This window comes from Pieris napi, chromosome 9 (genome assembly GCF_905475465.1).
Source record: "Pieris napi chromosome 9, ilPieNapi1.2, whole genome shotgun sequence".
In the NCBI taxonomy this organism is placed as follows: Eukaryota; Metazoa; Arthropoda; class Insecta; order Lepidoptera; family Pieridae; genus Pieris; species Pieris napi.
In genome coordinates this window covers 6,305,952-6,319,702 of record NC_062242.1, presented here as the reverse complement: position 1 = coordinate 6,319,702, position 13,751 = coordinate 6,305,952, and the positions used below count along the sequence as shown (strand labels likewise).

Below are 13,751 nucleotides of genomic sequence, written 5' to 3'. Positions count from 1 at the left end.
TTTTATATTCCACATTTAAAATATGAATACAATTTTATTTTAAAATTCGGATCTGTAAACAAATTTAATTTACAGGATTATACTTTTGTAAACATTGCAATGGTTTTGAAAAAGTATATAATTTTTTTAGAAATCATTTTATAAAAAAATACTCAAAACATAAATGATGTAAACTTCTTACATGAAACTAAATATTTTACTGTTAATTTAGCTTGTTAAAACCTTATATTCTTTAAAGGTTTTCTCTTATTTCAGTAAAAAAATGTTAATGAAATAATTTATTATTAAAATAAGCGTAAAAAGTTTTCGACCAATTATTATTATTAACAACATTATTAATACATTAATGAGGTTGCTAACTCTATTCAGAACATTTTTTTTTCAACACTGACTTAGCGCACTCTGCTGATGCATTTGAAAACTAATTCACGTTCCAATTAAGCTTCAGCATTATAGTCCAGTCAAATTATGGCTAAAAACGGGTTAAATAAACATGAGCGAACACAGTTTGGGGATTTTGAGGATCGATAGGGGGGTGTATTCTGAGCATAAATTCCAATTTGAGGGGTTGTACTGAGGTCAGCTCAAGGTCATTTCGATGGAAACGCGTTTAATTCGATATCTCGAGAATGGTTAGTGTTAGGCGAAAAATTGTAGAGACCTTTTCTTTTCCTAACTAAATTTACTAACTTTTTTATTTGAAACTTTTTTTTATAACATTAATATTTTTCAAGTTATTACTCCCGCAAGGCAGAAATTTACTTTTTTTTCAATTTTTCGTCGTTTTCTCCCCAACCATTCAATTTTATTAAATTTTACCGATCATCAAAGTGTAGATCTTTTAATTATGAACAATTTTGTTCTTAAACTTTTTTCCGTAATGCCAATACCTTCGGAGTTATAGATTACTTTACCGAGCGAAATCCGCGCCACTGTCGCAATATAAAAAGGTCAATCGATTAAACTATTTAAAAATTTGGCATTTAATATTCATGGGTTAATTTGGGTAAGAAGTAAATTAAAAATTAAAACTGTTTCACACATTTATTGATAGAAAATAGGTTATAAAATTCGGAATATTAAGCAGCCGAGGTCGATGGAAGTGATTCGTGAATATTCGTGGTCCTGACGGTATTGGGGCATACGTCGTCCTCGTCCATTGCGTCAAGATCATCATTCGAACAATAGTTCTCTTGGCAATTGGTGCAAATCACTGAGCAAAAGAGGCCGGCCTTTCTGCATCCGCACGCTTTGCTGCATTTGGTTTTGCATTTGCACGCAATCGATCTCAGTAAATTATTAATCATAATATATCATTAATAATGATAATTAATCAGTAATTATTAGCCGATAGCGATGTCATTGAAACCAGCTCCGGATAATTTACGTGCGGCAAAGCGTGCGGATGCAGAAAGGCCGGCCTCTTTTGCTCAGTGATTTGCACCAATTACAAAGAGAACTATTGTTCGAATGTCGCTAACGTTATCGACAACGATGATCTTGACGCTATGGACGAGGACGACGTATGCCCCAATACCGTCAGGACCACGAATATTCACGAATCACTTCCATCGACCTCGGCTGCTTAATATTCCGAATTTTATAACCTATTTTTCTATCAATAAATGTGTGAAACAGTTTTAATTTTTAATTTACTTCTTACCCAAATTAACCCATGAATATTAAATGCCAAATTTTTAAATAGTTTAATCGATTGACCTTTTTATATTGCGACAGTGGCGCGGATTTCGCTCGGTAAAGTAATCTATAACTCCGAAGGTATTGGCATTACAGAAAAAAGTTTAAGAACAAAATTGTTCATAATTAAAAGATCTACACTTTGATGATCGGTATAATTTAATAAAATTGAATGGTTGGGGAGAAAACGACGAAAAATTGAAAAAAAAGTAAAATTTCTGCCTTGCGGGAGTAATAACTTGAAAAATATTAATGTTATAAAAAAAAGTTTCAAATAAAAAAGTTAGTAAATTTAGTTAGAAAAAGAAAAGGTCTCTACAATTTTTCGCCTAACACTAACCATTCTCGAGATATCGAATTAAACGCGTTTCCATCGAAATGACCTTGAGCTGACCTCAGTACAACCCCTCAAATTGGAATTTATGCTCAGAATACACCCCCCTATCGATCCTCAAAATCCCCAAACTGTGTTCGCTCATGTTTATTTATTTCGTAATTTGACTGGAGTATTATGCGGCATTGTGCGGCACTGACTCGCATTATGCTCTGTAATTGGAAAACGCACTTAGAGTCAATAACTAAATTATTACGATTCATTATGCTTTATCGATGTTCTAATCTGCCTCACTACATGATTCACATTAATCTCACTTCTTAGCTAAAACTGACAGATGTCAAATGTCATATATTTAATTGGCGAATGGCGATATCTTTTCAATAATCGGTATTCGGTAATAATGTAGTTGTCGGAACTTGTTAAAGATGTATAATTTTTAAATTTAATTGCACATTTGACATTGCTGATTGCATGGATTGCTGATAAGTAGGTCTTAAACCGTAATATAACCTGTTAATAATAAAAATTTATTAATAAAACAATAGTATCTTTCATATTTTTATTAACTAACTTTACAACTTAATATCCAATAGGTATATTTTTAAAGTAAGTTGTAGCAAATATATTATATATCATCGAACATGATATGACTCTGTTTTTGTCTATCATGTATAATAAATACGAAGAATTATACTTTTCTAAATTCGCGATCGTGAAATTTACAAATGTGTTTTCACCACAGGTATTTTCTTGAAACACTTGTTTTACTAAGACATACCCTTAGTAAATATAAATACACAAATCTTTAGTAAAAGAATAATAATTAATAACATATTTAAGTAAGTGCCATAATAATCACAGTTTGAAAGAAGTGCAGTGTAAACTTAAAGTAGATCCATACTTATATAATATTAATATTTATTAAAACTTACTTACACGGAAACATGTCATGTATGCAATCAGATTGCTACAATGTTGCATATAATATGATGGAACAAGAAAAACAAAATCATTCTTATTTTCGTTTTATTTTGAGAGCCACTAGTTAATTTTCACCCAACAACTAGATTAGTTGTTCCAGTATTTAAATATAGTAACTACTATTACTTTGTAAAACACTATTTTGATCAAAAATTATAAGTTCTAAAATCCCTAGTGTCCAATCATTATGCCACAAAGTTACTATTAATATATTCACCTGCTTATATAATTAAAGTAATGAATCAGCTATCAATAATAATACCTAATTATGTACACACTTTATTCTATACAAAACATTTACTTATCTTTAAATAGTTGGCCATCCACATTAATTTATAACATATTTTATTGTTTACACCAATATAAAAATTAAAGACTTGTGGTAACTTTCTATTATATGAACTTATAGGATGAATTTTTAATAGAATACTACTAAGTTCTATCAAGTTGTAGGTAAGGATATGGCTCCTTTAAGAAAACACAGTATAAAAAACACTTAAGATTGTACTAATTAAATTTCTTACCACTGGTATGTTTATTCTTACTTGAGCAAAGTTATTATATGATAAACACTTCTAGCACCTGGCTTTAATAATATAAAAGTTAAGTCCAAGAAAATAATTGGTTGGTTACCATAACATTATTATAAAACTTTTGTAATTTAATATACAAAATTTGTAATAAATAGTTGTCACCATGTCATGGTGCGTGTTATGACAATATAAAGTGATTTTATATACACAAACAGTATTAATTAGCTTTTTTGATCATACGTCTCAATGTCAAGTAACCAACTATTCTTAAAACAACAATCTCTGATAGGAGTATGGCGACGTCCGTCCAATAGTTGTCTGGTTTTATACTAAGCTCCTTCATTAGTTCTTTAGGATACCTGTGGAAAAAAAAGAACATTTTATCATCAAGTAAGTTAATTTTTAGGAAATAAGGAGAGTCACATGTAACCAAACTAATTTTAAAGCATTCTCCAAATCTTTTTTTTACAATTTACATTATATATACCACATACAAACTCACCTCATATGACAGTAACCTACACTGTCGGGGCAGTAAATGGGTGTTCTTCCATATGAGTAAATAGATAAGACCAAACCCTCGAAGGCGTGTCTCAAAAAAGAGCCATATGATATAAACTGCATGATGGGGTGCATATGAGGCAGCAGAACCAGGAAACCAGCAAAACCGAGCATAATACACGTTATAATTGCGCCAAAAAATGTTCCATTCTGAAATAAAACAATTTTATATTACATCTGGTTTCTTTGCTTGTGAATTAAATTGATATTTCTGTAGAGGACTCGGATAGTAAAGATTGAATGTTTTTTGATACTTACAATAGGGTTCAGACAGGATCCGATGACATTGCCTATCGCATCAGCCAAAAGAGTCACGTTGGCAAGGATGAGGACAAACATGACAAATCGAGAAAGCTCTAGCGGTTGTCCGGTGATCGTATATGCTGGCAAGGAGTACACAAGACTGTACCATATCTGAAAAATCGATTTAATTTGTAAAAAACGTTTTTTACTACTACTGGTTACTAATGCGTATTTTATATTGCGCTTGAAAAACAGTAACTGGTGGTGGGTTTTATTAATATAATAAAATAATTGTATTTTAAACTTTAAGAGGACCACAGGGTCGTGCCTTCGAGGCCCGGGTGTGAACCATGATGTTTTTCTTCGGGTAATAAAAGTAAATAATTTAGAAGAAAGAATGATATACGTAATAAAATTTACAAATTTGAAGTTACAACTTCAATGACTGCGGTGCTTAGTCTATTCATTCTCATCTTTTTATAATATAGCCGCGATAGTCATAAGCTGAAATCTTACTTGTATTGGAATCGTAGTAACCAAAGTAGCTGCATAATATGTTTTCAGACCATACCAATTATTAAAATTTTCTTTTTTTAATACAGGTAAAGCGTCGGGAACTGAAACAGAAAACAACTTAATTATATATAATTTCTATTAAAGTATTTTTTTCGTGTTTAAGTGATTGCTAGAGTTTAGTTATGAATACAGTAATTCTTTTTAAAACATACATGTAACATTACGTTCACTTCAAACGTACCAATAAATAAAAATACATTTACTGCCGACTCTCGAATCAAGAGCGTAGAGTCCGGATTCAGCGTTCATAGATACAAACAGCATGGCCATTTCGTGATATGGCCAATCATTCGTGAAAAATCTAGTAATAGTGACATTATACCCAACCAACTCATGTCAGATATTATATCAACGATACGGTTAAAGTCAGTTGAAATATCGTTAATTTATCATAAACGCGATCCAATAATATTGAAAGTTTTTGGTGACCATCGGATGAAATAGAATCATTCCGTGCAATGATCAATTTCATGGAATTATCCATGCTACGGACCACAATACATTTTTATAAATTCCACATACTCAATAAACATGCAATTAAATATTATTTAGGTGATTTTTTTTATCAACCTGTCGTGGTCGTCATTAGGAAACCCGACGCATAGGTAGTTATTTATACATTAAGTGATTTTTTTAAATGAAATAAGTATGTACGTGTTTTGTCTGGTGATTTTGTATTGAGAGCAAATTTTAAGGGGTTACACCTTTTAAATTTTGTTTCACAGACAGGTATAAACACTCGACCTTACTGGAAGCCCAGGTTAATGAACTATGCAGGCATAAATAACGAAAACAAATGTGTTCTGCTGAAAAGACACTACTGCATTTTCCATTTAAATTTCAAAATACTTAAGGACACACAAGTTTTGTATTTAATCGAACATTTAATTTTAAAAGTTTCCTCAAATACAGTGGAATCTCCATAACTCGAACCTCGTTAAGTAGAAATCCTCAGTAAGTCGAAAAAAAAATGCTATTCCCTACCGCTGAACTCTTAAATAAGCGGTATCTCGAATTAATTAGACTGTATATTGATAATACATATTTATACTCTATAACTCGAATTTATAAAAGGAGACTTCATAAGTCGTAGTTAGTAAAATATAATGACGTCTTACTTGGAATTCCCCAAAGTATTAGCAATTAAATCCAAAATGAATGTTCGGATTTGGGGCTTCTAATCTATTGTTTTTGTCTTGTACTCGTGCAATGAATGAATCATTGCATACAATCGAAAAATACACATAGAAATCACGCCTCTGTAAGCCGAAATTTCAGCAGTTAAAACATATGTATCTCGAAGTATTTGTTAAGTCGAAAACTCGTTACTCATTTTTTTTTGCATTCCTCTTGACATTCGAGTTATAGAGATACCATTGTAATATATTCAAAAACCAACTGAACAAGATAGCAAAATGAGAAGTATGTCTGTCTGTTCGCGATAAATTTAAAAACTACTGCAGGGAATTTATTGCGGTTTTCACTTCAATCTAGAATTATTCAAGAGGAAACTTTAGGTATATAATTTTTCACGGTTGACCGTGCGAAGCCGGCCTGGGTTGCTAGTTATAAATAATAAAAAAAATACGTACATCTCAGAACAGCTGGCATAACAGACGTGTAGCAGAGATAGGTAGATGATATGATGAGGAAGCCAAGATTACTAAATGTTTTTGATCCATCGTTGCCTGAATTATCAAATACCAATCCAAGAATGATACCCAGGCATAGATGTAATATCACTTTTAGATGCGTCACAGTCTGTAATAATAAATTCATTGTTGGTACCGGTTTTGTCCATCGCTTTCTAGCGTGGTCATTGATTGTTTGATTTTTATAATATGTAGCAATATTCTTACTGTTAAAGTTAAAGTTTCGTTAATTTAAAAGAAAAATGAGAAGATTAAAATTAGAAAAAAATATGTATTGTTTTTTTATAATTAAAAAAACCTAAATTAGATATAGTATAAGAATTAGTTGATATTTATATACTGACCCAATCTCTATACTGTTGTTTCAGACACCGTTTGAAAAGTACTCCAAACCTGTAAGCCTCATGAGGCTGACTGACCATGATTGACATCTTTCCGTATGATAGAGGTGAGGGAGTTTCTTGCTCTAAATGCGGAAGGACTTTCTCAATCTTTTGATCTCGGATACACCGCGCTGCCATCAGTTCATTGAACTTTCCATATTCTCCGTTCGCGATTTCTAAAACTGTAAATAAAGCGGTAAAGGACCTATTCACGCCTTAAACATTGAACAACACAATTAAAACGACTTCTTTAGTCCTTTAATATTTTATTTAGATAAAACTGTCATCATGTTTGCCACTGGTCTATGAACCGCTGGACCGATTTATATGAGTTCATGGATAATTTAGATAAATAGTTATTAAGTCAAGATAAAAAATACATCAGTGGCGCTACAACCTCTTTAGGTCTGGGCCTCAGATTTCTAAATCTGTTTCATGATCAATTTTCAATCTAATAGGCAAGTAGGTGATCAGCCTCCAGTGTCTGACACACGCCGTCGACTTTTTGGGTATAAGTCATGTCGGTTTCCTCACGATGTTTTCCTTCACCGTTTGAGCGAATGTAACATGCGCACATAGAAAGAAAGTCCATTGGTGCACAGCCGGGGATCGAACCTACGACCTCAGGGACGAGAGTCGCAGGCTGAAGCCACTAGGCCAACACTGGTCAGTCCGGCAAGATAAGTCTGTGGAAAAGTTATTTATGTAATTTTTCACGTTAACTTTGGGTTGTGCAGCGCTTTATTGTCCAGAAAGCAACCATGTTTATCTTAATAAAAAGACGGAGAAAGAATTGTTGCGAATGTTTATTTTCTTTTTAGTTAACATATCAACCGATACTTGTTTTTTGTTATTATGTTTACAACATCTGATCCACCAGTATTATAATGTCTTTTATATACATATATAATATGTCCAGCGAAAATATTTTATAATGACTCGTCATATAATTATTGTAAAGCAAAAAAATATGAATAATTTATATGAATTATAGACAGGTATTTCCTGTACATTGTTAAATTTGTTGTTTTTTAAAATTGGTTTCCGTATATCTGGAATTGTGATCTATATAATACGATTATGGTGATCTTGTAAGCGATAAAATTTTTGTATTTTTGTAATTTATTATATGTATTTAGATACTAATACATTTGCTATAAAAACAATTTAGATTAAGCATAGTAGGTACACATCATGTAATCTAATATTCTTTATTTAAATTTTATATACGTATAGAAACTATTAGCTGACCCGGCAAACGTTGTTTTGCCATGTATATTATTTCTAGGAAAAATTTTTTTAGTTCAATAAAAATAACTATCTACTATAATAAAAACATTGGTTTTGATCGCAGAGGGGAGAATTAGGGGTTGTATGTTGTATTTGTATGCTGTATCATAAAAAATTAAAAACAAAAAAAATTGTGTAAGAAATAAAAAATATTTTTTTGGGCGGACACCCCTTATCACTTAGGGGTTTGAAATAGATAGTAGCAGTAGCCGAAGTGAAAAAAAAGGTTTATTATCAAGTTAACAAAGGACAGACTCAAATTTTAACTCCGTTTTATTTCGATTATATTGCTTGTAAATATACGATATAGGTGACTTGGCACGCGGCGTCATCGCCATCCCGCTGTAAGTATACTCGGGGTGAGGTCAGAAACGAGATTTAGCGCGATACATATACTGCGTCTCTTTTCTTTCCTCTTACGTTTTAGTCAGTCATAGTCTAATCAAATCTACGATGAGTGGTTTTGGTTATTTATTTATTTAATTATAAGTAATCTTACAGCTAATATACATAATATTATAAAACAAACACTTAGACAGTACAGAAAGCCAAAACAGATTACATAGATAAACAATATTATATACGAAAAATATATTATAGCCCGCTCTTAATTCTATAGTACCACCAATAAACCTTTTTGATTTTATTTGTTATAAGATAGGACTGTTTTTTGGTTATACAATTTAAATACATAAATAATTTGTTATAGTAATATATTGTGCGATTTAAGTAATATAATAAGAGATTTAAATCGTAGTCTCATGATTCATCAGGACTAAATAAGATTAAGTCAAGTGAGGGAATCCCGTCTATGTCCTAATATCACATTGAAATTGGATACAAAATCTCAATATATAGGGATCATTATCACTTTTGGGAATTACAGAGTACCGGCGGTATTCGTAGTTGCACGTCAAGGTTGGTATAAGATTACACAATACCAAAGTAGTAATAAAAATTAACATCTCACACTAAGCACGTGAAAAAATATATCTACAAATCCACTTAGTATTATTAAACTCAGTACCCAAATAAGATAAATCATATTACATCGGTTGACGAATTATCTTAGGTTCTCTAGTTCGAGCCGTTTGTCGATGGAAATAATTGATTTACACGGGGAAAAAGGATTTATTATTTATTCTATTTCTATGATAACGTATTTTTACCTAAACTTATATTTCAATAAAATGATACCCCGTTAAACAGATTTTTTTTTATGATTGGACAATTCACACCAACTGACCTAGTCCCATGCTAAGCTGGTGATTGGTGAAGCTTGTGTTATGGGTACTAGGCAACGGCAACGGATAGGCAACGAATATACATATAAATACATATTTAAACACCCAAGACCTAAGCACAACACCAAATGCTCATCACATCGATGTTTGTCTCAGCCGGGGATCGAACCCGGGACCCATGGATTCGCATTCAGGGGTACTAACCTCTAGACCAATGAGCCGTCAAATGAAAGCAGTTCTGAGACCATTAAAGCAAGATAACTCAAAATATTATTATTACATGTTGCACTTACTGTAATCAGCAGGGTTGTGGTACACGGGACAATTAAAACCCATAGATGATAAGTATGACACAGTGCTTTCACTATTCCCATCGTAAATGCACATTCCTTCAGCAAGTATGTACACCTGTAGGTAATTATTAAAATTAATGTCGACTTAAAATCACAAAAATTCATCCATTAATGCAAGAGTTTTGGGGTTGAAATTCAATGGAATTAAGAATCTATTTTTTCAAAATTGGAAAAATATATTGGAAATAAAAACATTACTTTTTTTAAATTCATTCAAATTTCACTTAAATATCTCTACATACTTATGCCAGCTTTGTTAAGACAAGCATCTAATACACTTTTCTCGATAGAACATTTTTAATTTTTATTCTTTTTGATTATTTAAAATTTTTATATTAATGAACAAATGACGCGTCACCCTAAAAACACTTATCTAAAATGTATACAAAAAGTACAACACTCAATAAAATATTTAAAAAAAATATGTAGGAACATGAATTATAGAATACTTTTAAGTCTCATTATCTTATAATTATAACGTTCATACCTGATCAAACATTTTGTATATAAGTGCTGTAGGTTGATGTATAGTGCAAACAATTGTGCGTCCTCCCTTTGCGAGTTCCTTCAGCATGCTGATACACTGATTTGTTGTAAGACTGTCAAGACCACTAGAACAAAGACAAAATACTCTTGTTTAAAATATTGCCATTTAATTACAACAATTTCTAGATATTGATCGATCGCTTCGTGTTCCCTGTCCCCATTCAAACACCCTGCACGTGTCCTCTGGGTAGTGCTAAACTAGCCAACAACGCCGAATATTGAGTGGATATGATAACCCAAATGGTATACCAGGGTAGCAGGGGATATAGGAGCTTTGAGGAACTATAAAACCTCTCAACAGCCTAGCGTAGAAGGCAAGGGAAAATTAGTCTCCCTAGAGAATGTCCTGAAAGATATCATGCCATTCACCGAGCTGTATCGTCAGAGATGGAAATATCCGGGCAGTAATTTACCACAACGGTTTCAGGAGCACCATGACGCTCAGGACAGGAGGACATTAAGGCTTTTAAACTTTACACCTCCTAGAACTACCTACCGGCCTATTTAACTACATCTTTGCTATCCTAGTTAAGAAATAGATATATCTACTTACGTAGTTGGTTCATCCAGAAATAAGACTGGAGGGTTGTCAATTAGCTCCACAGCGATAGACAACCTTTTTCTCTGACCGCCAGAGAGATTGCCAGCCCTTGTGTTCTCGTGGCCTTTTAACCCGAGTGTCTCCAATATATCTGATATCTGTAAAAAAGTCACGCTATAAATAAATGCTATTTTTTATTTAAGACTACTTTTGACCCATTAAACTTATTTTGCTCTTAGTGAGTAAATATCAATCCGCCGCATTTAAAACGCATATATGGAATGCCATACGCATGATAAATTTGCGCAGTGGACCATTAAGGGGTGTCTCAAAGTCGAGGCGCTAAATCAAATCAAAAAATCATTTATTCACGTAGGTAACACAATGTACACTTGTGATTCGTCATTAAAGAAATACATATTAATGCTTCTAATTTTACATTTACTGCCAGTTCTCAAATCAAGGGCGTAGAACGGAAGAGAAGAGCAATAAACTCTCCGCCACTCTTTTTAATCGCCATGTTTTTTTTTACACAACGTTTGTAAGGAGCTGCAACCATTACACCATGTTCCACATGAAAGCTAAGTCTGATACCCTATAATAAAACACGTATTTAATTCGTCACACTTAGTAATAAGTCGCGACTGCAAATCTCATGGTTAGAGCAGAGTCTGAAATCTATTCAATTAACACAACATTGGCAACTGCAGTGCAAGACAATATGTGTGCAAAAGACAGTATGCATTATTAAATCGTACCTTGCTCGCATTCGCAAACCGTTATCTTTGAGAAATACAAAACCGGACCCAATGACGTTGTATATTGAGATAAAAAATATAAAAATATGGTTGTTGTTAAATTGTATCAATTTTACTTTATTTTAATATAAGAAAAAAATGTGCCATAAGTCATAATTGTTCACTGGACTGGTTTATAGGAAACTTCCGAGTACTTATGGGCAATTGTTTTTCTCTTAAATAAGTAATAATTATTCTTGAAACTCCTATTCACAAAACTATCACTCCTCCTTTACTGTGCAAAGTATCCATGGAATTCCCTACCAATTGATATTAGACGAGCTCAGTCTTTAAATTTATTTAAAAAGCTTCTTTTTGATGATTGTCTTTTTGCCTCGTAATTAGCTCTACCTATATAAATTAATTATTGTGACTCAGTTAACCTTTTGATTCGCTTTTAAATGTTTGTTATTTTTTCTTTAGATTTTATTTTATTTTAGTTATAGTTACGTGTTATTTTAAGTTTTTTTTGTTAATTATTCATGCACTTCTTGTACTCTACCCTCTAGGTGTTTCTTTGTTATTGTTCCGCATTAGGGTTGCCTGTTGCCTTATAACTTTTGTAACCTGCTTTTTTATATGTACGTTTTGTTTAAGGTAATAAAGTATAAATAAATTAATTAAAAAAAAAAACTGTTACACATCGAAAAAACTGCTACTTAAGTATTTAATCCTTAGAGATTCAAATGGCAAATAATCTAATCTCTGACATTGACTGACATCGGTCACGTTACTCACTATAGTTTTTTTTAGTTTCGGAGTGATCATGTTCCCCAGTTTGCAATCCGCAGCGAAGGTCATAAGTTCTTTGACTGTAAAAAGCGGATCCAGGCGGTCATCTTGAAGGATGTAGCAGGATTTCTTTCTATAAGCTCGTATCGCGCTGCTCGATATATCCTTTCTTATTTTACATACTGCTTCACCAGCCCTGACTGTGCCTTCTACACCGTTTAAACTGAAATTAATTTAATTTTGGCTAACTATACCTCCGTTTTAATACTTACCGGAAATTCAAAATGGATATTATGTGCATATAATTTATAAAGCAGATGTTTTATAAATTAACAATATTATACGCTGTAAAAAGTTTGCAAGGTTAATCATCTCCTTGTAATGAAATATTTGTAACAGGGTAAAAACCTTAAAGGTACTTTACAAGTTTATTGTTCGTTGGTTAATGTAAGCATATGAATGATAACTGAACTATAAGATTGTTTCATTATAACTTGGAATTCTCGTTATTCTTTTTTTTTAAAGGTCTTAAGTATTGTTGCATCCGTACATAATTAAACTTTTTCATATCTTCATGGTTTGTTCATTTTGGAATTCATTTCGTTATCTTAGGCTAATACGTTATATTTTACCAGAATCCAGTGAGTGCGTTCAAAAGCGACGATTTTCCAGCACCTGATGGCCCCATTATGGCAGTGAGGTGGCCTGATTTGAACAGTCCCGAGACATTGTTGAGGATTGTTTTTTTTTCTGGAAACAATAAAAAATATTAGTTTCAGTATTATTTGTAAATTAGATAAAATAACTGCCACAATAAACGAAACTATTAACAAAAAACACGGTGAAACTGGGTAGTTTAACCTATTAATATATAAGTTATATGTGAGTACGGAGTTAAAGTTAGGCTAATTGGAAATTTTGTAAAATATTTAATGTAGTAAAATAAGGTTTTTTGTTCTTTAAGCATTCCTAAACCACTCAACCTAAAAGCTTATAAACTATTGTGATTCGTGTACCTATTCGAATATTGTTTTATGTTTACCAAAGTATAGTATCTAAATCTCTCACTTTTAATACACTTTGTCATAGTATCGCTCGTTGGTTACAAAATTATAGAAAGGTTTTTATACAGGACATACGGGCTGAAACCCACCAGTCTGGTACTTGGTTCACTTTTGGATAATAAATTATTTTTGTGGTTGGAGGCACGGGAGGCCAATGACCTGCCTACGATCAAAAACCTGAAGAAATGGACGCAGATAGTTTCCAGATAGTCATAGGCCG

General features: G+C 32.4%; 1 protein-coding gene across 1 annotated transcript in view; it reads right to left on the bottom strand.

Annotated features, from left to right (window-relative positions):
* The window catches only part of LOC125052572 (dnaJ homolog subfamily C member 10-like), a 65,337-nt gene that overhangs the window by 20,512 nt on the left and 31,074 nt on the right, over positions 1-13,751 (bottom strand). Inside the window, exons 3-12 of the mRNA XM_047653497.1 lie at positions 13,100-13,217; positions 12,474-12,690; positions 10,951-11,096; positions 10,339-10,462; positions 9,792-9,906; positions 6,926-7,146; positions 6,522-6,690; positions 4,870-4,970; positions 4,369-4,524; positions 4,052-4,260 (exon numbers count right to left, since the gene is read on the bottom strand). Of these exons, the coding sequence (XP_047509453.1) occupies positions 4,052-4,260; positions 4,369-4,524; positions 4,870-4,970; positions 6,522-6,690; positions 6,926-7,146; positions 9,792-9,906; positions 10,339-10,462; positions 10,951-11,096; positions 12,474-12,690; positions 13,100-13,217 (1,576 nt within the window). The remainder of the gene's footprint in view (positions 1-4,051; positions 4,261-4,368; positions 4,525-4,869; positions 4,971-6,521; positions 6,691-6,925; positions 7,147-9,791; positions 9,907-10,338; positions 10,463-10,950; positions 11,097-12,473; positions 12,691-13,099; positions 13,218-13,751) is intronic.